Source organism: Cynocephalus volans, chromosome 2, assembly GCF_027409185.1.
Source record: "Cynocephalus volans isolate mCynVol1 chromosome 2, mCynVol1.pri, whole genome shotgun sequence".
Taxonomy (NCBI): domain Eukaryota; kingdom Metazoa; phylum Chordata; class Mammalia; order Dermoptera; family Cynocephalidae; genus Cynocephalus; species Cynocephalus volans.
In genome coordinates, this window is record NC_084461.1 from 122,375,930 (window position 1) to 122,400,545 (window position 24,616).

A 24,616-nucleotide genomic window follows, 5' to 3' on the forward strand; every position below is an offset into this window, starting at 1 on the left:
CTGTATATTGTACTTATTTAATAATTAAACTAAAATGTGATTACATGTACCCGAATGTCCACTTGTAGCTAGCTTCACTTAAGTTACCTGTTGACTCCCTCCTTCTATAATCCTGAAAGTTTCTCTATTTTATTTGTGTTGATGCAATGTCTATGGAATGCTAGGATACACAGGATCAATGGGGCAAATAATTTGGCCTGAACTGTCTTATCTGTGACATTTGGTGACATTTACTTGAGCTGTTGTCAGCCCTTTAGCATTCTAGGGCATTCCATCTTCTGAGGTTTGCTGATGGAGGGGTTTGATCGGTTTAGTGGACAAATGACCTTCAGAAAACCAAAGTACTGGCCTGACATAAGTGTAGAGAGCAAATCTGCCCACCTGCAATGAAACAAATTTTCTGGAAACTGACATTTTGTATTACCAGATTAGCCAAATCCAAATCCTTTTGGCATCACCCCCCTCCATCTCCAGTAATTCTAGAATCTTTTGATGCTTGTATAACCAACCGTAAGATAACCATAAAAATTTGGGAGTTTAACACTTATACAATACTATTATCTAATTCAGAATGCATATTCAGATTTTATCAATTGTCTCAATTTTTTTCTCCTCCCAGTGCTATTTCAATCCAGAATCACTATTTAGTTGTCATGTCTCTTTAGCCTCCTTTAATCTGGAAGAATTTCACAGTCTATCTTTGTTTTTCCTTGCTTTGACATTTTTTAAGACTACAGCTAGTTATTTTGTAGACTATCCCTCACTCTGAATTTGTCTAATGTTTCCTCGTGACTAGATTGAGGTTATGTAATTTTGAGAGGAAGTACCACAGAAGTGATGTATTTTCAATGCATCGTATGAGAAGGTATGTGATGTCAGTTGGTCCCCTTATTGGGGATGTTAATTTTAATCACTTGGTGTCTGTTTCTGTACTGTAAAGTAATTATTTCCCCCCATTGTCATAAATAAATAATCTGTTGGGAGTTATTATGAGAAACTGTAAGCATTTGGTTCCTCAGTAAACTTTAATTTGGTTTAGTATTCTTTGATGATTCTTGCTTGAATCATATTCCTATGATGGTTCCTAAATGGTGATTTTTCTAAATACGTGATTTTTCTTCTACATTTATTAGTTGGTTTTCTGTTGTTTAGAAGAACTTTTTTTTTCTCCTTTATTTGTGTTAGCATAGACTCATATAATTCAGTGGATCATAATCTGTTTCATCTAATTTAATCTTCACAAAAGCCATCTGAAGAAGGTGGTAGTTGGTAGTATTATTTTATAACAAGGAAACAAGTTCAAAGTAATTAAGATGATCAAGCATGCCTTTCGATTCTGTTGTTCTCTTTACATTTTGTAAAATAAAGGTTCTACTTTTATTAATTACAAAAATCTTTTCTAAATACCTGTATAGTTTTATAATATCAGAAAATACAGTTGAGAAAAAAGAAGAATGTTAAAACCACTCATAATTGGTTATCTCCAATCCTTAGAGATCATATCACTGTAAATATTTTGGTGTATACATACAGGTATCTTTTTTCTCCTTGCAGTTATACTTCAGATTGTTTTCAAATCACTTTCCATACCCAAGGTATTTTGAACATTTTCCCATAAACTTATGCAAGATTTTCCATATTTTTAAAAATGACAAATTTCAGATATACAAAGAAGTTAAATGAATAATTCTGTGAACATTCACCCATATGTCCTCCACCTGGATTCAACAGTTGTAAGTTTTTTTTTTCATAATTCTTTGATTTCTCTTTGTATACATTTTTACTTTTGCTTATCCATTTGAGATGAGAGTTTCAGACATTTTAATATTTCACTGCTAGATATTTCAACATGCGTCTCTTTAAAATAAGATCACAATTCCATTATCACACTTGAGAAATTGAGCAGTACTATAATATTAGCTGATATTTAATAAATATTAAAAATTTACTAGTTTTCCTACAAATGTCTTAGACTTGTTTGTTTCAAATCAGGATCCAACCAAGATACATGTATATTACATTAGATTCTCATGCCTTTTGAGTCTTAGTATAGAATAGGCTTCCCACTCCCTCCCCTATTTATTGACTTTTTGAAGAGTTAAGCCCTTGTTGTCTTGTAGAATGCTCTATATTCTGGATTTGCTCGTTTTCTCATGATGTTGTTAACATGTTTCTGTATCCCTTGTATTTTCTATAAAGTTGAAATTTAGTCTAGATTAGAGTTTCTTAACTAGAATCAGTGAATTTGGATTGGAAAAATTTTCTTTGTTTTTACCACACACTAACAGGAATTTAGCATTTCCTTCTATTATTAATGTAGACAATAAACTGTTTTCACCCATACCTGTAACTTTGTTGCAGTGGGAATCTCAGTGCTTTTCATACCTGCAGTAATGGCAATATGCTATCTTGAAAAAAATGTGTGTGTTTATAATTACTTTAAAATAGTTATTAGACCTCTTGTCAGATATTATTTAATGTGTTAATAAAGAAGCACATATATTACTTTATCATACTTCGTTGTTTGTAAAATATTTTTGTAACTATATTTCAATATATGTATTTTCTTTGTAATCCTTTAAATTATATTTCATGCATTTGAAAGACATTCTGAAAAAGAATCTGTATGTGCACTGTCCAGTACAGTAGTCGGTAACCATATTGACTCCTGAGCACTTGAAATGTGGCTTGTCTGAATTGAGATGTGCCATACTGTTAAAATACATACCAGATTTCAGACACTTAGTACTTATGTAAAATATCTAATACTTTAAAAAATATTAATTACATACTAAAATGACAATATTTTGGATATGTTGGATTGAGTAAAGTATATTATTAAAATTGATTTTATCAGTTTCTTTTTACCTTTTTATTTTTATTTTTTGGCGGCTGGCTGGTAAGGGGATCCAAACCCTTGACCCTGGAGTTATAACACCGTGCTCTAACCAACTGAACTAACCAGCCAGCCCTATTTTTACTTTTTCAATGTGGCACTAGTAAATTTTTAATTACATATGTGGCTCACATTCTGTTTCTGTTGGACAGCACTGGTGTATAGGCTTTACAAGACTGCCAAAGGGATCTGTGGCATAAAAAAAGGTTTCAAACCCCTCATAGAGGCTTCATTAGACTCTGGTTAAACACTTAAAACTTTTTTTTCCATCAAGATACATTATAGGTGATTTAGGGTACTTCATATTTCATCATATTAGGAAGCACATAATATCAGGTGTCTCTTTATTAAGCAATGCTAAGTTTATTTGTTTAGGGGGGGTGACCATTAGATCTCAACATGGTAAAGATATTTCTTGCCCTTTGTTAAGTAACCCATCAGGTAACCTTTTGGCACCTTACAAATATCCTGTTCCCCAATAGCCTTTCACCTAACTTTAACATCTATTGATAATCCTTGCCTGAATCAGTTATTACAGTGGGGGTTGCAAAATGGTCATTTCCTAATTCTATTATACATTCATAGTACTCTCTACCCCCTGTCTTTTCTTTTGAGGATCCCTGTGGGCATAAGGATATTTAGTTAGTTAGTTAGTTATAGGCAGTTACAGTCTTATTCTTTTTAACTTTTTGGGGGATGGGGGTGGGCATCTGACTGGTACAGAGATCGAACCATGGACCTTGGGACTATTCTTTTTGATACTCAACTTGTCCTAAATTTGGCCAGTCGGAGCCCTTGGTTCTTGTGTGTTTTTGATATCTTATGAGCCTGTGCCCTTACTTGCTTTATGTACAATAGGATGCCTCAGACCTGTAATAAGCCCCCTTTCCAAGGAGCCATGGTACCTTTTAATGGGAAATGGTATTTAATAGAAATAAAGACCTGGGCTCTGACAACGCTATTTTTTAATTTTTTTAATTTTTTTTTTTTTTTTAAATTTTGACAATGTTTTTTTAAGAGTAGCTGAGAATCCCATTGTGTGATTGGTTTACAGTTTATTCAGTTATCTTTTGGTTGAAATTTAGGTAGTTTATAATTTTTATAATTGTATATAGTGCTGTTGTGAACATGATTGTATCCAAGTTTTTACACACACCTTAACTTTTCCTTTAGAATAAAATTCTAGAAGTAGACTTTCTGGTTATAAGAATATACCTTTTTAAGGTTTTAAATTTCTGTCAACTGGGCTGGCTGGTAAGCTTAGTTGGTTAGAGCCTGGTGTTAAAACACCAATGTCAAGTCTGGCCAGCTGCCAACCCCCTCCCTCAAACCCTAAAACTATCAATAGTTTGTTGTATGGAAGTTGGTATTAGTGTTACCTCAACTACATGCCTTTCTTGTCTCCCCGACCGCCCCCCGCTTTTATTATTGAAAGCAGTACTTTTAAAAGGAAACACTACTTGTTATTTTTGTTGAAGTTTTTTTCCCCCTGGTCTTAAAGCCTCTGTCTAATGGAAGTTTCCCTTGACACTAATACAGTGATATTTGACTAAGTGCAACTTGAAATTTCTTCTTGTTATGAGTGATAATAGCTGTAGGTGCAGAGGACAGCAGACTTAAGCATTATGTTTTAATGGAATAAGACAAGATGGCCTCTAAGAATCCGTCAAAAAATGTGGTGAGGTTTACCTTTTAGATAATACTGAAATGTAAATGTTGTGGAGTAAGAAAAATCAGGATCTTCTGTATTAGCTTCTGAAGAAATTTCTCTTAAATTAGCCTTTATTCACTAGCTTTTCATCTTGTTTCTAAAGGTGGGGTGGAAAAACTGGAAGTAGAAATATCTTGGTGCCAGAGAAGAGTTCTCTGTCTTTGGGAATGCCCTTTTGTAGTATCCCTAGTGTTTGTAAACTCAAAATACAAGAGGATGTAAGAGTTACTGGGCCTCACGTGCGGGCTAGTTAGAATTTTTTCATTTTGTGGTGAATATAGCTTTCCTTATATAACACTTCTTAAGAAGGAGGTTTGTTCTCCCACTTAATTTCATATTTGTGTTTGATGTTTACCTGACTTTGGCTTTTGATTTCTCTTTTAGAAATGACTGCTGTCCATACAGGCAACATAAACTTCAAATGGGACCCCAAAAGTCTAGAGATCAGGACTCTGGCAGTTGAAAGACTATTGGAGCCTCTTGTTACACAGGTAAGAATCTGAAAACACAGATATGTTGTTGTAATGTCGTTCTAAAGCAGTGGGCCTGGGTAACAACCCAAAAGCAAGGTTATTTAGTTCAAAGTCTTAATTTGAGTAGTTGGGTTTAAGTTGATAGTACTTAGAAGATTTGGCTCCACTAGTAGTTAGATATTGATGCATAGATTTATTTAACCATTTAGAATGCAGCAGCTGCTGTTTTATTCAGTCTTATTGCCAGTAACAGGGGTTAATTGTATGTAGTACAACTTCCCAAATGTTCGAACTCTGTAGATATGTCACCCTTCTTTAAAGGGGAGACCTGAGAAAGATGGGACATGGAACCTGGATTGTTAAGGTTCCTTACTCTGCTTAACACACCTTTCATTGTGTAGAATTAATTAGTAGGTAATTCAGTTTGAGGGTGTAGATTTGGTATGTCCTGTTACAAATATAAGTATCACAATGTGATGACATTTTGTTGACTGTTAGCAATTGCCTATGTACTTTTAGTGTTTTGGTACAGTTTATGTGTATTATGGTTATGTGAGAGAGAGAAAATTAGATTTAGTGGTACATGCTATCTTTTTAAAAAGCTCCCTTTCCTGCTCATAAGTATAAACCAGTACTTTATATGTGGGGTGGAGCAGGGAGTAAGACTCTGGAATATTTACTTCCTTGGAGCCCATCTGCTATAGCCCTCAGTGGGTCTTTTGTTTGGCAAATTTACACTGTGAGAAATTTTCTATCTATCTTCAACCTACAGATCATCTAGTATTATACATACTAATAATGATGGTTAATGTTCTAGGACTTATAAAGCACTATCACAGTAAGTTCTTTAGGCAATCATTATTTTCTTTATTAAGGGACTTTACTAATTAACTGCTGAGATTTGTGTGAATAAACTGTGAAAAGACTTCATAAGCAAGTTATCTTAAACATTTTGCAGAGATTGAAAACAGTTGCAAAATGTGTCCTCTGGGTAAAGCTAAATTCATTGTTAACTTCTTTCTGGAACTTCCTCTAGTAGAAGATATCTTCTACTAGAACATCTTTGTCTATAACCTCTAATAGAGACATCTAACTTGTCTCTAATTTTTTAATTTGCAAAATAAAACTAAAAACATAATGATTATATTTGAAGAATTAAAATATGTACTATGTTTTTTATCTTGCACATTGAGAAAGCTTAATTATTTTGTATACAAAATATAGTATCATTGCTGTATATCTTAAATATGGACAGTGTTGTGTTACTGTTTAGCGGAATCCCATAAATGTGATGTTTCATTTTTTTATGAATAACTTATTACTGTCTTTAAGGATGTTAGTTTTTCTGTTTGCTTTTTAATTGACTGAAGTTTAATTTTTAAAAATGAAACTTTAGGTTACAACCCTGGTAAACACCAATAGTAAGGGGCCCTCTAATAAGAAAAGAGGTCGTTCTAAGAAGGCCCATGTTTTGGCTGCATCTGTTGAACAAGCAACTGAGAATTTCTTGGAGAAGGGGGATAAAATTGCAAAGGAGAGTCAGTTTCTCAAGGAGGAGCTTGTGGCTGCTGTGGAAGATGTTCGAAAACAAGGTAAGTCAGTATCACTTTTTATATATATCACTTTTTAAAATCAATCTTTGAAGGAAACTTTCTGTGGTCAGTATTCTCATTCTCATGCTTGCCAGTTGCTCAGTAACTTATAGTATTCAGTTATCAGACATATATTAACTTGTACTGGCTTATCTTTTTTTTTTGTTTGTTTGTTTTGGTGGCTGGTTGGTATGGGGATCTGAACCCTTGACCTTGGTGTTATCAGATACACCACGTTCTAACCAACTAAGCTAACTGGTCAGCCTGACTCATCTTTTAATCAGGAGAAATGCTTACAAAAGGGACAACTCTTTGGAGAGTCTGAATCCATTTCTCTTGTGTGTTTCAAGGAATAGTTAAGTGTTAGAAATGTTCTAACACAATTTGATAGGAGATAGATGGGACAGAAATTTACCTTTTAAGGGCTGGCCTGTGGTTCACTTGGGAGAGTATGGTGCTGATAACACCAAGTTAAGGGTTAAGATCCCCTTACGGTCATCTTTTGGGGGAAAAAAAAAGAAGAAATTTACCTGTTATCTGTGTGATACCTTTTTTAGTTCATGCTGAAGACATGGGGTGATAAAATGGAAAAATATCTAGCCGCTGTGAAAATACCACAGAAATTGTCCTATTCTGTCAGACTGGTATGTTAAGTCAGCTATGTGTATTTGCACTGTTTGAATTTGACATAAGTAAGTCTGGGCTTAAAGGAATTAAGGAATTCTTAAAGGAATTCAGTGTTTTGGGTAACTAAGAATTGATAAAAAGTGAAATGGTAATCCACAATTGTTATCATTGTTATGGAACAAGTATGAAAAAACAACTTTAAGTCTGGAAGATAAACTTCTTGAAACCTGTAGTTTTGTGTTAGACTTCTGTTGCAGCGGGAAGACTTCAACAAGATGTAGGTTTTTGTAGTCCGTTAGATACAGCTAAGGTGAATTGAGCCACTACTATGTATAGGTGCTTTACTGGCCTTTGGGAGAACCTCATTTGAGCTCTGGTACCAAGCAGCAAAGTGTCCAGTGGAGTCTTATGTCAAATTCATCCCTGAGACAGCACCCCAAAAAGGGGCAATGCATTAGATGAAGATATCTCTAATTATCGTTTTGAATTTGTGAACTAAAAACCTTTAATGGTAAATATTTTTCACAATTTTCAGACTTTAAATAGATATATCTACCACTGCAAATGATAAAATTATTAAAATTCCATAATACTAGATCAGTGGGTATATTAGTTTTCTAGGGCTGCCGTATATAAATTACTACAATCTTGGTGGCTTAGAACAATAAAAATTTATTCTCATAGTTCTGGAGGTCAGAAATCTGAAATCAAGGTGTTGGCAGACTTGGTTCCTTCCTGGGGCTCAGGAAGAATCTGTTCATTCCTCTCTCTCCTTGCTTTTGGTGGTTGCCGCCAATCCTTGGTATTCCTTGGCTTGTAGACACATCACTCCAATCTCTGCCTTTGTTGTCACATACTGTTCTTCCTGTGTGACTGTGTCCAAATTTCCCTCATCTTATAAAGGTATCAGTCATTGAATCAAGCCCACTCTAATCTAATATGACCTCATCTTAACTTGATGTCATCTGCAAAGACCCTATTTCCAAATAAAGTCATATTCACAGGTTCTGGGTTGACATGGATTTCTGGGGGACACTATTCAATCCAATACGGTGGTCTTTGAATTAATTTATTTTAAAGCAGTTTATTGGTTCAGTTCAAGACAATTTTTGAGCTTCCTTTTGAGGAAATCAGGTTGGGTTCTACTTCATTGTCTTCTGTGGGAAAGTTCTGTTCCCTAGCCCTTCTTGCCTCCTGTAACAAAACTCACAATTATATTGACAAATGAGTTTGGCCAAGTGTTCATTGAGCCTAGTGACTAAGACATTTATTTTCAAAATACGTTTAATTGTTGCAAGTAACTTTTTATTTCACTCTATATATTTCTTGTTTCAGAAGTTTCTCTGATGTAAATCTATAGCAGTTTGGTACAATGTGTACTACTCCCCCCCAAAACCCCCACAGTTTTGAATGAATATCATAATTTCTCTTGTTGTGTTTTTATATCTGTGAAAATCTTTTACATGGCTCTAAATCATAAGGACTTGTCTGTCCTAGTCCAGTTTTGCAGTTATTTATGATCATGATCTATTCATTATAATTTGCCTTTTCTTGGGCAGTGTGGGGGGCGGGGAGCCAAAACCAAAATATGACTGTCTTCTGTCATCATTATTGTATCAGATATGAAAAACTGAAATGCCTTGCCTTTTTCTCTTAGCTTACCTTTTCCTTTGAGAATCTTAACAAATGATGATGAAATCCCTTATCATAAATAGAGCAGAATACATGTTATAAAAATGTTTAAGCACAGATTCTTTAATCACTCAAGACTTGTTGGCTGTGTTGTTGAAGCTGTTCTCATCATTTGAAATCCTGTAGAGGTGTTGATGGGTCTGCAGATTCCTTGGTACTTCTCCCTTAAAAAAGTAGAGCCTAACCTCAGCTGCCTTGAATATGAGTCAGACTTAGTGATGCACTTCTGTAATGAACAGAGTGTGGTGGAAGTGGTACTATCTGCTTTGGAGACAAAGTTATAGGAAGGGGATAATACTACTACCTGGCCTTTTCTCGTGGATTATTCACTCTGGGGGAAGCTGCCTGCTATGTCATGAGGACACTCAGGAGGTGCAGTGGAGAAGAACTGAAGTCTTCCTTCAACAGCACACAGTTGCCAAGCAAGTGAGTGAACCACCTTGGAAGCAGTTTTTTCTTCAGTCAAGTTTCAAATGACAGCAGCCTCAACTAACACCAGATCCCTGGCACACAGAAAACTCTGGGAGATTATAAATGTTTCTTTTAAGCTACAAACTTTTGGAATAATTTGTGAGGCAGAAAAAGAAAACACAAACACCTGTCCCTGAGTTTGGCTTCAGTGGTCTTGAGCATTTATGCAAGACCCTGAACTGTTTTGAATTTTACTGGAATAATTGCTAAAAGATGTGTAAGAAGATTTTTTTTGTTCTGAATCAGTGTTGACTTTTTTTTTTTTTAAAGATGACTGGTAAGGGGATCCTAACCCTTGACTTGATGCTATCAGCACCACACTCTCCCAAGTGAGCCTAGGGATCCGAACCCGCAGCCTTGATGTATTAGCACCACACTCTCCCAAGTGAGCCACGGGCTGGCCCAGTGTTGACTATTTTTCTTTAGGACATGGTTTGGCAAATTTTTGTAAGGGCCAGGTAGTAAGTATTTTAGATTTTACTGGCCATAAGGTTTCTGTTGAAACTATTCACCTTTTCTTTTGTATTGGGGAAGCAGCTATGGGCAATATATAAATAAATAGGCATGGCTGTGTTCTAATAAAACTTATTTACAAAAACAGGGGGTGGGCCAGATTTTACCTACAGGCTGTAGTTTGCTACAACCCCTGATCTAGGGTTTTCCCAGACTGTTAAAAAAATGAGCTTACTGTTTTCAAAGATGTATTTATTTATCTTTTGGGCTGCTGGCTGGTATGGGGATCCAAACCATTGACTTTGGTGTTATCATACTTATGTATTTATTTATAACACTTTTGAGCCAAAAATTAGATCTTTTATATGTTTGGGTTTGTACATGCCCTGTGCTTTCTGAGCAATCACAATTAATAACCAGAAACTTGAATGTATACAGTTTTTGTAGCGTAACTTAACTTCCTTTTTGCATTAGTCCCTGATTACATGAATAATAAATGTGAATATTTGTGAGTACACTAAAACCTCCCATAATGCAATAAGTGAGATAAAAACATTCACTCCATAAAACTCAGAGTCACTTTACCTCAAGGCTAATGAAATGGCCAGGTGAGCCTCCTGTGGTGGATAGGAACCAGTTACCAATTGCCTGGAATCCAAATTCCTGTGATCTAGGAGTTTCATTGTACTACTTAATCAACTTCAACTGGTTGTTGAGTAGTTACCTTATTTAGGCTGAGGAATATATGTGCCTCTTAGATCTGCTTTTTTTCCTCTTGGGGATCCTGTCCACCTCTCATAAACCCCGTTCGGATTAGGTCATTCTTACCTTTACACTTTTTCTTCCTATCTCTTATCATGGTGGTAATTAAATTGGCTGCCAGCAGGGCAGATTCTGTGCTGGTCTGGTGACTGTTCTCTGTGGCACCTAACTTGATATCTGGTGCATGATATGCACTTCAGTGTTTGAGCAAAATAATTGACTATTCTCCAAGGAGTACAACTTGAAAAAGGGCTCTTTTCTCAAAATTTGATATGTGTTTTCTTCACCAGTGCCAAATGTAAATTCATGGGTAGGGTGGGTAGGGGTGAAGAATCTTACTTTAAAAAAAAAAAAATTGAGATATAATTCACATACCATAAAATTCAGCATATATTTGAATTTTAAGGTGTATAATTCAGTGGTTTTTAGGGTTTAATTCAGTTCTTTTTAAGGTATTCATAGAGTTGTGTAGCTGTCATCACTATCTAATTTCAAAACATTTTCATCACCCCAAAATAAAACCTTGTACTTATTAGTAGATGCTCCCCATACATATGAGTATATATTTTAACAGTACACCAACAGTAGGAGCTGCCTTTGGTATCTAAATGTATTTTGTGAATCCTTTTTTTTTTTTTTGGTGGCTGGCTGGTACAGGGAAGGGATCCCTGTGAACCATTGGCCTTGGTGTTTTCAGCATTGTGCTCTAACCGACTGAGCTAACTAGCTAGCCCATGTTTTATGAATCCTTGAATAGGCCTCAGAAAAAGAGGACTTTTAGCTGGGGATGGGGACATCCAGGGGACAGAGATGAGACGAATTAAATAATGCTTATTTGGAAAAGGAGAGACATTAAAAACAGGACTAGTGATGTTAAATTGAAGTGGAGTGATGAGGAATAGCTTCTACTAGAAAAAGGTTTTATAATCCATTAGTCATAATTCACAGTTGTATCTAGAGGGCCAGGATCAGAGACTTGCTGCTGTATCAGTAGCTTCTTCCCTATAGCTCAAGGGCATTTCTGAGTGGATGATGTGAGGAGAAGACCCAGAGAAGCTGAGGTACACCTTTATGTACTCCTGCACTACTTCTCATAATGTCTTTCTCAGTAAAGGGACCAAATAGATGATTGGAGCCCTGAGCAAAAATGGATTTCCTGGGAAGAAGGGTATGTCAGAGAAACCAGAGAGAGGAATGGACTGGTTGATCATGAGTGGTACTTGATGGAGGCTGTCTTGTAGCAGATAGGAGGCTGTTTCTCCTGCTTTGTTCTAGAACTTATAATCAGGACACATGGATATGAAAAGTAAATTAATAGCAGGACTGGGAGTATAAGCATGGGATTAGAAAAGCCTCCTCTAGCTGTTAGAGTTTGCACTGGGTTTTGAAAGGTGGAATAAGGGAGGAGAAAAGTCATCCAGGTAGGAAAAATAGCAGACTACTATGCAAGATGTGCATGGGGAATAGTGAGGGCCCTGACTGGAGCAGGGGTGCTAGTCATGTTGAGCACTGCTGACAGGATAGGTTAGATAGGTTTGGGACTAGATTTTAGAGGGTGGCTTGGAGCAAGGGAGGACTGTTAGGGAAGTGATGTAAGTGCAGACAGTTCTGTGGTTAGGACAGGTCTCACAATTAGATGGCTCAGGTTTCCATATGCTCGAGCATATCAAGTGACACAGGACTCACTACCTCAGGAAGCAGCTCTTTCCAGTATTGGTTTGTGTTTATTTTTAAGCTTTTTAAATTTTTATTTATTTATTTTTTTTAAGAAATCTTAAATTAAACTGAAATATGTCTCTTTAATTTTCTTCAAGTTTTAAGAAGTTCTACCATCTGGGCATCACAGAATATGAGGAAAAGTGGTGTTTGGGGGTGATTAGTCTCTCCGCTGTCTATAAGAAGGGTTATAAAGGAGTTGGGGAGAGAGCCTAGAGGCAGGACCTAGAATCTGGAGACCATCATACTACTGGGGGGAGAAATGGAGCCCTTAAGGAAGGGACTACTGTAACAGAGGATGAAAAGGGAGGATTGGCTGGTTGTCATACAAGTTAACTGCCAGTTTGGCCTATGCAAATAACCGATCTTCTCCGTAGATAAAACTAAGGTACCTGGTGTATCAAAATTTGTAATAATTTATTTTCCCATGATTTGAATCATTTAGGGCATGTGTTGAGGCAATGTGTGCTACTAAGAACTCCAGGTGGATTATCTAAAGTTGGAGCATATTCTCCTCAGCTTAGAGCCCCTAGGATTCTGCTGTGCCCGTTTTTAGTTAAGTTAAAAAAAATCGTGTGACAGTTTTTTGCTTCAGTGTTTAGTTACACTAATAAAGTTAATGGTTTTTTTTTTTCTTTCAGCTTTTTATTTTGGAATAATTATAGATTCATAGAAAGTTGCAGAAATAGTACAGAGAGGTCCAATGTACCCTCTACCCAGTTTACCCCAATGGTTACATCTCATGGAACTATATAGTACAATATCAAAACCAGGAAATTGACATTTGTACAATTTGTGTATGTAGTTCTCGGTCCTTTTATCGCATGTTTAGATTTGCGTAACCACCACTGCAAACAAAGATACAGAACTATTCCATCACTGCAAATATCACCCTCATACCACCTCTTTATAGTCATATTCATACCCCTCCTCTTCCCCACCATCACTAGCCCTTGGGAATGAATCTGTTCTCCAATTCTGTCAATTCAAGAATGTTGTGTAGATGAAATCATACAGTACAGTTATCCCTCGGTATCCATGGGGGATTGGTTCCAAGGCCTCCTGTGGATACCAAAAACTGTGAGCTTGAGTCCCTGATATAAAATGGTGTAGTATTTGCATATAACCTATGCACATTCTCCCGTATACTTTGAATTATTTCTAGATTACTTGTAATACCTAACGCAATGTAAATGCGATGTAAATAGTTTTTATACTGTATTTTTTAGGGAATAAAGAAGGAAAAAAGTCTGTACATGTTCAGTACAGACACTATTTTTTTTTCCCCCTGAATTTTTTCTGTCTGTGGTTGTTTGAATCCATGTATGCAGAACCCATGGATTTGGAAGGCTGACTCTGTATGATCTTTTGAGATTGCCTTTTTTCCATTCAGCATGATGCCCTTGATATCCATGCAAGTTGGTGTGTGTATCAATATTTTAACTTTATATAGCTAGGTAGTATTCCAGGGATACTCCATGGCATGGATGTCGCTCATCCATGGAAAAGTAAAGCTTACCCTTTGCTTTTCATCTTCCTAACAGGTTTTCTTGGTAGTAAAATTTATTTTGATAACATTCAATTTATTCATCCCACCCCTCCATTTATGGATCTTGCCTTTGGTGCCATTTGTCACCAAGCTTGTGAAGATTTTCTCCTATTTTCTTTTAAAAGTTTTATAGCTTTACATTTTACATTTAAATCTGTGATTCACTTTGGGTTAATTTTTGTATAAGGTGTGAAGTTCAGGTCTTTTTTTTTTTTTTTTTTTTTTCCCCTTGGTCTATGGATATCTCAGCACTGAACTGGTTTCTGTTTCCAGAGACTGATTAGCCAGTCTGGGTCACATGTTCACTCCAGACACAAGGAATTGGGTAGAATTCCTCAGAGGAACAAGTGGTGTAATAAAGTGATGTTCATTAGAAAAAATTATCCTTCTTGATAAGTACAGCTTTGTGTTTTATTGAGAACAAAGGAAATAAAAAACTTTTATTTTTTATTTTTTGCTATCTTTATAGGTATAAAATTCTTCCTTTTTAAAAATTCACATTATTTGGTTGCAATGGATGTTGAAAATTTTTTGGTGTTTGGTATATCTAAAACATCATACTGATTGGAATTCCACCAGGTTTTCAAAAATTAAGACATGGTTCCTTGGGTTGGAGATGCTAATCTTTTAGATTTCTCTTTACTAATCTATTGGCATGGCAGAGGTAGAATTATCTTGGAGTAGAAAATCAAGAAATGATTGTGTGTGTCTGTAATTTTCGTTTTAAATGATGGGACAAGATTTAAGGTAGTCCCAGAAAAGGTGATTGAGTTCTGTTGAATAGAGCAAGGATTGTAGCTAAAGCCAGTGATTCATACTGCCTACCAGAGTGTTTGTTTTGATCTTCATTTCACAACTATCATACCACTAACCATAGCCAGTCACCCCTTATGTTTATACTGTTATTTTCATGGTGCACACTGTGAAAACATGTTGATAACTCACTGTAGTCTGTTCTCCAATTTTGAAAAAAACATTCAGTAGTGACACCTTTACATGCCATCTCCTCCAAATGGCTAGAAGGTGAAGATACAGTAAGTTCTTTTACTAAATGTTTTTGTCCAGTAAATATAAAGCAAACACCCCATTTATGCCTGTTTATGTTTAGGTTGTATATTTCTTAAGATTTCTTTCTTTCTTTCTTTCTTTTTTTTTTAAGATGACCAGTAAGGGATCTTAACCCTTGACTTGGTGTTGTCAGCACCACGCTCTCCCAAGTGAGCTAACTGGCCATCCCTATATAGGGATATGAACCTGTGGCCTTGGTGTTATCAACACCACACTCTCCTAAGTGAGCCATGGGCCGGCCCTTTTTTTCTTAATATTTCTTTGGATCTTTCAAGTTCTGGCTTTTGGGTCATTATTCCATTTAAGGGAAACTTTGATGATGGTGCATGTGCATTGTCCTTGAGTAGAAGGAAGACTTCAACTTATTGAAAGCATTCAGTGTTCTTCAATACTAAATCTCAGTCATTACAGAAATCATCTTTTATGTAAAAAATGTGTTAATTTTACAGCAAGAAAGCAATATTTATTGGCTACTGAAAGAGTTAAAACTTGTAAGTTTGCTAGTATCTGCTTAATCTTATTACCTATGGTTGATTTATGAGCATATATTAATGCCACAGTTATCTTCTTAGCTTATTTTCAATCTTGAAAGCACAGAATTAACCAGTGATATAAAACTGATGATCTCTTAGGACATTGTCATAAAGCAGGGATGGGCGTTGAAGGTTTTTAATTGATATTAATTAAGGGCCGGCCCTGTGGCTCACTCGGGAGAGTGCGGCGCTGGTAGTGCTGAGGCCGTGGGTTCGGATATCATATAGGGATGGCCGGTGTGCTCACTGGTTGAGCGTGGTGCGGACCACACTGGGCCAGGGGTTGCAATCCCCTTACCAGTCAAAAAAAAAAAAAAGATATTAATTAAGAGATGTTATTTTATTTATTTCAGTAATTGTGTAGGACATCTTCCTTGGTACAGCTTGAATGATTTGTATATAGGGAGGAAAAAAATACACACACACATAAATGTATATGTGTGTGTGTATACATATATTTGTATATATATATATTTCTCCCCATTATTGTGAGTCTTGGCAAGGCAATTTTAAAGAAAATTATGATGTATTTAATTCCTGACAAAATGATATTGAGCACAAGCTGTCAGGCTCTTGAGGTATAATTTTCTCCCTGGCAACTGATTAGAGTCAGACTGAAGGAGACGAAAATTGGTCTCCTGTCCAGTGCAGATGTTGACAGCTTCAGACTGATGTACCCACATCTAATATAAGTACCCTGGAAGATAGATGTTAAAAGGCAGATGTGATCAGGACAAAGCAATTGTCAGTGACTGTTTCAAGCAGGGTTTGAGAGGTAGACAGGAGGCAGGAATGGCGTCTGGGTTTGCCAAGTTCATGTTGTGAAGACTTAAAACAGCTTTGAGGGGCTTTGTGTGGGTGTTTGAGAGAGGTTGCACTTTAATTTTTCTGGTCTGGTTAGTGTGGTTTTAATCAGGTTGAGATAATGAGCTCAGTCTTACATATGGGTTCTTTAATCTCAGTCTTACATATGGTCTCTAATTTTTCACAAGAGAGAAATGACAAGTGTTCCTACTTTGAAACGTTGAGTATTGGTTTCAACAAGTGTTAATAATGCTTTGGAACAGCAATAGCAGGGAAAAATTTAATATTCTGAAAAAGATAAAAGTTAATTAGGTTTCCAGATAAGTGTAATTAAGTTTCTTCCTTAAGTCTAATAAGAAATCAGCTGAGTTTTCTCATATAGATAGATAGTTTTTTTTGGTTGTTTTTTTTTTTTTAGCAGCTGGCCAGTATAGGGATCTGAACCCTTGACCTCAGTGTTATCAGCACTGTGCTCTAACCAACTGAGCTAACCAGCCAGCCCCTTTTCTCATATTCTTGCTTTGAGTTCTGGCTTCTCATTTGTTATTCAGCCTTTCCCCCTTGTCATCTTGGTAGGATTTTCATTCTGTTTTCTGCTCTTATTTTTGTGAATATCACTTTTTATGTGATCCCCTATGGCTTGAGACCAAGCCATAGAAGTGCTCCTACTCTAGTTCCTACCATTCATATGTTTTTGAGGACTGAATTAATTTAAAAATTATTCATTATTGACCCCCATTCTTCCAGCTTCACCATTTAATCCATTTTCTCTTGCTCTTCATTTAACTTGAGCAGGAAAAGCAAAATATAAATTTCAAAAAATCATTAGCTGGTTGTCATCTGGGAGTTTTATGTTATAAAGTAGTCTATCTGACTTAAACTGTAAGTCTCTAGGGTGAAGGCTATATTTTCTTTGACTTGGGATGTGTCAAGGATGCTGTCTTCTTCTGGATCATTACAATCGTGTGAGCATATGTCTCTTTGCAGAGACTTGGGTTCTGGTGTAGCTAGCTTGGAAGTGAGGAAAGAAAAGTGAAGTTATTGAATTCTAATGTTTCCTGTCATTTTGAAATTGCTCCTTCAAAAAAAAAAAAAAAAGCCTATCTTGTTAAATGCACAAAATAAATACCACTAACTGCCTTAATATATTTGTACAGTGTAGTTGAGGAAGTTATCTTAGGTATTAAACTTTTGGCTTTGGCATGACTTCAACCATGATGGTGCAGTAACGTGGTTTCTACTAGTTAATTTCTTAAGAAAGTGATTACAAGTTAAAATGCATGTTATGCATTTATTTGAATGTGTAATCAGGAAGTAAGTGCCTCTCCTTGGAATGTTTCTTTCTTTCTTTTTTTTTTTAAAAAAAAGATAATTTATTATACATACATGTGGGGCCCAATGTTTTGTTTGTTTGTTTGTTTGTTTGTTTTTATTTGTCTTTTTCCGTGACCGGCACTCAGCCAGTGAGTGCACTGGCCATTCCCATATAGGATCCGAACCCGCCTCGGGAGGGTCGCCGCACCCCCAGCACCGCACTCTCCCGAGTGCGCCACGGGCTCGGCCCGGAATGTTTCTGAATAGCAGCAGGGCACACTTGAATTAGTAAGGAAAATGAGAACATGAATATGTGTGGTACTCTATTTTAACTTTTTTTTTTTTTTTAAATCCATTCTGTTTGTCAACTGGAAAAAGTAGAAATTTCAGAGTTCCTTTTTTTACCCTCAGGGGTTAAGTGGGGAGTTGAGAGTTTTTCCAGGCTCTAGCTGATTCAGATGGGCTTATAGATAGTATTTAAATAACTTGGTATTAAATGTTTGTTTCCTGGGTTGACTTTTAGTGGATTAAAACAATGGCATCCCAGAAAGTTCTTAAAGCATCTTTTAGAGATTCTTTGAATTGTGGTTATCAGTTTATAATTATGGGGGTTTAATCTTGTAGTATATGGTTTTCGACAAACATCCCACACTGATGAATGGAAGGGTGAAGGTGGAGAGGTTTAAAGTGTTTTATTCCCGTTCATCATGTCACAGGGCATGCAGGTTATACCGTGTATATGCCACCATTTGGTTCCTTCCCATAAGAGCTGTGTTATAAGTCTGTTATTCTTTGCAACTATATTGCTAGTTTATCTAATTAGACAAGTGTGGAAAATGTCTTATTACCAGATCATGGAAAATGAATTAAAATTTTGGGGGTGGGGGATGGGATGGGGTGGGAAATGTGTATTAACTTTTGATTATTTTGAACTTAGCAAATAATTTTGTGAAGTCTTGATCCTGTCATTTTATTATTATTATTATTATTATTAAGTTTATTTATTAATATATATTTTTTACATTCTCTGTTGCAGAACAGTTGGGAGGGAGGGGGAAGGAAATAGGATGGGCGAAGTAGGAGGGGCGGGGTGGGGGCCTGTGGTACCCCCCTCATTTCTACAGGGGAGACCAGGGAGCTTCCAGCAGTGTCTAGGTCATTGCTGGGCTGGGTGCAGATGCAGTGGGGTGTGGCTGAAGCCCTTGCCCCTCCAACTGCCCCAGCTTGGAAGCCCAAGGCACTTCTTGTGGTGGTTCAGTGGTCGTTGCTGGGCTTGTTGTGGGTTTTGGAGAGGCGTGGCCGAGGCCCTTGGCCCCCCACCACCCTGGCTTGGGAGAGCCCTGGGTGCTTCCTGTGGCGGCTTGGTGGTCATCACTGGGCTGGTTGTGGTTGTGGGGGGGGCATGGCTGAGGCCCTAAGGAGCCAAGGGCACTTCCTGCAGCAGCCTGATGGTCATTGATGGGCTGATTGTGGATATCAGGCAGTAGGGGGGCATGCCTGAGGCCCTCGGCCCCCCACTGCTCTGGCTCCAGGAGCCCTGGGGGCTTCCTGTGGTGGTCTGGTGGTTGTCACTGGGCTGGGTGTGGTCATTGGGAGTGTGTGGCTGAAGCCCATGGCTTTCCCCTATCCCTGGATTGGGAGTCCAGGGGGCTTCCAGTCCTTCTAGGTTTCATAGGTGTTCTTTTGGGGTTTTAGACCTCTGCTGGTTAATATCAGAGTTTGTCTCTGTTCTATGGGTATTTTGTTTTTTCTTCCAGTTCTGTGTTGGATTTATTTGCTGTTCCTACCACTTAAACTCTGCACTGGAACTAATTTGTTGTCCTTTGGTTACTTCTAAAATAGAGGAACTTCCTGTGGGGAACAGCACTTGAGCCCTGTGGTTGAGCTAAATTAATTGCATTGCTGTTGATTTTCTGGGGAAAGCTTTTTGTGCAGCTCAGGTTTAATTGTTGACCGTGTAAGAACTTCTGGGCCTTGTGAGGTTCAGTACACCTGAGTTGTGTGGAAACTCTGGTCTGGGCTTGAGACTTTTCAGCAAACTGCACCCCTCCTGCAGTTCTGTATTCATTCTTGACCAGTCTCCACTGAGTGGTCCTGTGCTGATTAGGGGGCAGATCAGCTGTCCTTGCTGTGCCCCAGTGTTCCCTGCTGAGCCCTTGTCCCTCACCATCCACACTCCAAACACTTCCCATGAGATGGGCCATGTGCCAGTCCCTTGGGATGACCCACCAGCATCTGAGTGGCTCCTTTTTTTAGTTATCTGTGGCCCCTTGCTCCTATGTGGGTCCACAGGAACCCTGTTAGTGGTCTTGCTGGCCTGGGGGCCACCAAGTCCCTCTTCACCCATTCAGTCTCCAAGTAACTTCATATGAAGGGCACAGCAGCAGCTTTTGCCAGCTCTTGCTCTGTGCGCTCACCAGCTCAGGCCTTGAAGCAGCTAGGGCTCAAAATGGTGGGAACAATCCTTTCTCTCATCACAGCTTCTTCTGCCTTCATGAACTCTGTAGGTGTCTCCTCCTCTTCCCCTGAGCTCTAGCAGCTCTAGCTTGGCTATCATTGCTTTTTAGTAGTTGCAAATTGATTGATTTGTGAGAGGGAGTGATATTGGGGACCATCTATTCTACCATCTTGACTGGACACCACAGAAGATATTTAAAACTTCAGTAGCAGGATGGTCTGGTGGCCCTTTTCTCTGGGGAGGTTCTCAGGGGGAGGCTGGCGCTGTAAAGGTCACAGAATTGCTTCTGATGTCTTAGATGTTTCCTGTAGTTTTTGTACTGATCTTCAATCTTCTGACCTTTCCACTTGTTTCCTGTAGAAGCCAGGTTTCTGAAACTGTCTTACATCACATCTCTGTAGAGATTTCTCTGGGAAGGATCCAACAAAGCCCACTCCTCTTAGGTGAAGTTCACGGCCACATCCTCAAAGGCCACATTTCACAGCTTCCGGGGTGTCTGTGTCCTCCCTGTGGAGCTCCCAGCACCTGTAGGTCACAGGGCAGTAGAGGCCGTGGCAGAGCAACCTGAGCCTCCTGGAGCAGACAGCACCAAGCTGTGGAGACAAATGAACTCTGGGCCACGAGACCCCATGATAAGGGAATTTTAGTAATTCAAATCCAAGGCGCGCAGGATGTTTTTTACTTTGTTAAAAACGTGTGTGAAAAGATGCTAAGCTGTTAAGTGCAGGGCAGTTTACAACAGGCTTGCTTGTGATGTTGGTTGCTTGCTCTTTTTCTTCCTCTGGCTACTGCCTGGGTAGAATCAAAAAACATTTTTTAAGTGAAATTTAATTTTCTGCAGTGAACATGTGTTTTTGATAGTAAAAGAAAAAAGAAAAATCACCTATAATTTTTAACTCAGAGATGAAACTAATGATTAACTTTTTTGCCTAAACCCTTCCAGTTTGTTTTTAATGAATATGCTCACGTAGGTAGAAATATGAGGGTACTTCAAAAAGTTCAAGAAAAAATGGAATTTAAACTAATATGAATCTTTCCATGAACTTTTTGAAGATCCCTCAAATGTTGTGCTCAATTGTGTCATTTATTTTTTTTCATTTCCTGGATCCTGAACAACTTTCACTATCATTAAGTATTCTACAACAGAATTTTTAATGGCTGAATAATATCCTCTATAGAATAATATGATTTAAGGATGTTATTTTGCACCAGACTTCTTTTGTAATGTTATGACCAGAGTTTTATTCACTTTTTAAAATTTTGAAAGGAGTATGGTAAATAGATATAGTGACAGTTTTTTATTTTAAAGACTGAAGGCTGCCATTGTTAACAAATATGAGATATCTGAGAGGAATAAAGGTTTTAGACAGTTAAAATAATTTTGAGGTAAAGAGAGCAAAGTTACTTGAGCAAGGTCATCTAGGAAATCAGTGGGAGAGGGGGAGTCAGAATCTTGTGTATGGCCATGAAACTGATCCTAAAAGGAACAATTTGAACATGTTTAAAATGGTTGGTGGCTTTTAATTCTTCACCTGGAAGCCTCTGTCATTTTAACACGGGGCTGTTTTTGCTGGTTTGCAAAAGCATATTCAGGTGGATGTCTTAAAATGTCTTTTCTCTGTTGGATTTGCAGATAATAACAAACAATATGCTGTCAAAAAATGTTCTGTTTAAGAAATGCCTACCTAAGGTCATGTAATAATTGAACTTTCTCCCTTGTAGCAACTAAACAAAAAATAAAAAATAAGCAACAACAACAAAAATAGTCGAACCACTGCCTGTGTAGCAACTAAACAAAAAATAAAAAGTAAGCACAATATTAAACTTACTAGTATTTTGGGTAAACCTCTTAAGATACCTGATTTTATAAAGCTTTTTAAAAAAGATGTATTATTGTGTGCTAATTTTATTTTTTCATTTTGCAGTGAACTAGTAGCCATGGGATTTTTTTTTTTATATCTTAGAAAAAAAGAAGTTTTGAAACCTAAACCATAAAAATTTTGAGTATTATGTATCACATGTGTGAATTAAAGATATTTTTAATATTTTTGATAACTTAAAAATTTTTTTTCTTATAAAAGTATATTCACTATAGAAAGTTAAAAAAACAAACATAAAAACCCGGCAGAAAAAATCACCCATCATTTTATACAACCTTTTGATAAACTGTGAATATTTTGGTATGTGTAGGTATAGTCTTTCCCATCCCTTCCCCATGACATTAACACATTGTGATCTCCATTCTCACTGTGCAATACAGATTGTTTTATTTATATATATACACACTTGCTATTTAAAGTGGAAATAAAAGAAATTCCGTTATTGATGACACCTCGGGTGGGTGTGGATTATGTAAGTTATAGAAGATAAGCTATATTTTTCTAACTGGGCTGGCAAATTCTTGTCTTTTTCTGGACCTTAAAGGTAGAAATGTTCTAGTCAAGGAACATGTCAGAAGTATCCTTAGTAGTATTATAGGGAAGAAGATATAACTTTGTTCTATTGTGGCTCCTTGGAGAATTTTTAGAGGCTGTAGAGATGTTTCCATAGTTGGATTTCTAAGGATCTGGGACTCTGCCATGGCATCATGGTTGGGAGCTGTTCTTGTAGTATAGTATAGGCTGTTGGGGTATGAAGCTATCAATGGGACAGGTGAGGGAGATGATCAGTTCCTAAGAACTGGAGGAAATCTCAGCTTGGCTTGAAAATTCCTTTTTAAGAACAAAACAAAATAAAACCGTGGTTGGAAGAACTATGGCCCAGCAAGAGGTGAACTTACTCAAGCTTTGTTTGTAGCTATTACCACAAAAGTATGTTTTTACTATCTGCACTATACAGATTGGAATGAAGGGAGCCCCCTTTTACATTTCAACACTTAAAATTAAAAGCCACCATTTCCTCTATCCTTTAGGAAACTTGCTAGCATGACTTTATTTCTAAAATTGTTAAAAAAACAGTTGGTTTGTGGCTCATGACCATATTCTGAATAGGTTTAAGGACTGGAAAAAGTAGATGGGAAAGTGGAAGGGGGCATGGGATTGTTTGTTGGTTCTCAGAATAACCCAGTGAGGTGGGAGATGTTGTTCTCATTTTATAGAATAGAAGACAGAGGTAGAGATGAAGCAACCCAAAGTCGCACAGCCACCAAATAGTGAAGCTGGGATTCAGATCCAGTTCCAATACCTTGTTTTACCTACACCAAGAAGAAACGTAGTATATATTTATTAGTATTACTTTGTAACATTATTTGTTTTAACAGGAGTAACATAATAGAATGTCTCATGTCTGTTAGGCTGAGGTTAAAGAATAACCAAGTCTTCTCTTTTTTTTTTTTTTTATTCTTTCTCTCCATTTCTCTCTCTCTCTGTCACACAACTACACACATTTATCCAAGCTTGTTCTTTCTCTATAACTTTATAGTTTGATTGCTTTGAGGGGAATTTACTCCAGATATTTGATGGTTTAGAAGCCTTAATCTTGTCCTGTTCTAATGAAGAACTGTGGGTTTTTTGGTTCACTTCCTTTACAATTGCCCTTTGTACTATAAGTGATTCTCTTCAGTTTCATGTCCTTTATATCTTAGTTAATACTGTATGTAGTGTAGTTGACTGGAGATAGATGGGACAAGGCCAGATGACCCACTTATGTTTTCAGCTTTTTCTGCTGACCATGTGACCTTGGACAGATTTCCTGTCTGTCTTGGTTTCTTCAGTTTGTCCTTTTGTGTGCAGAAAGAGTGCTTTTTGGTTTTTGGTGCATTTCTGGCTTGTATGGGGAAGAAAGTGCTTTTGATCTCTTAGGAATGTGCTCTGTAAACTAATTGGCAGTTACCTTTTAAATTTTTTAAAGAATTTTTGCATTTAATTTTTAAAAACTTATTAAACATCTCAAGTCAATCCTAGTGATGTGTTCCTTTTACAGGGATGACCATTCAGCAGAAGTTTGAGGACCTTGTTTTTAGGTAGGGGCTTATTTACATGTTTGTTCATTTTGTGAATAGAGGGAATTTGAATGTTTCAATCCATCATATGGGGTATTTCTATTTTTTTTTTTTTTTTTACCACCAATACCATATGTTAGCCATGAAATTAAGGATTTGTGATTATGGCTTTGAGCTAGAAGAGATTAGGGTAGATATAAATATATTTAATTTACCTTGCTTCTTTCTAGTTTTACTTGTTTGCTGTCATTTCATCTGATATAGTTTTGGAATATTGTGCTAGCTGTAGAAGACATGAGACTGTGTAAAAGGAACTTGGGTGGGAGTGAGAATTAAGAGGAAGAAGGAGGTTATGAAAAAGAAAAAGTGGTTAGAGTTGGTGAAAAACTTGTGGATTAGTATGGTGAAGGTTAAGTGATTGTTTAAAATTATCTACAAGACTTTTCCCTTGTTCATTTGAATGTTAGCTAATCTTTGAGAGTTGTGATTCAATTTTAGATGGACTACAGGTTTAAGAGTCTATTTTAAGTTCATCCTGTTTGGCCTAATCTGAGCTC

The 24,616-nt window shown here is 37.1% G+C and overlaps 1 protein-coding gene and 1 non-coding gene across 2 annotated transcripts in view; one reads left to right on the forward strand and one right to left on the reverse strand.

The window, feature by feature from the left end:
* CTNNA1 (catenin alpha 1) overlaps positions 1-24,616 on the forward strand; it is a 164,005-nt gene that overhangs the window by 15,080 nt on the left and 124,309 nt on the right. The window contains exons 2-3 of the mRNA XM_063085832.1: positions 4,992-5,098; positions 6,477-6,672. Of these exons, the coding sequence (XP_062941902.1) occupies positions 4,994-5,098; positions 6,477-6,672 (301 nt within the window). The 5' untranslated portion in view covers positions 4,992-4,993. The remainder of the gene's footprint in view (positions 1-4,991; positions 5,099-6,476; positions 6,673-24,616) is intronic.
* Positions 16,770-16,844, reverse strand: TRNAI-GAU (transfer RNA isoleucine (anticodon GAU)). Its single transcript has one exon. It is a non-coding gene; the product is annotated as a tRNA-Ile (tRNA).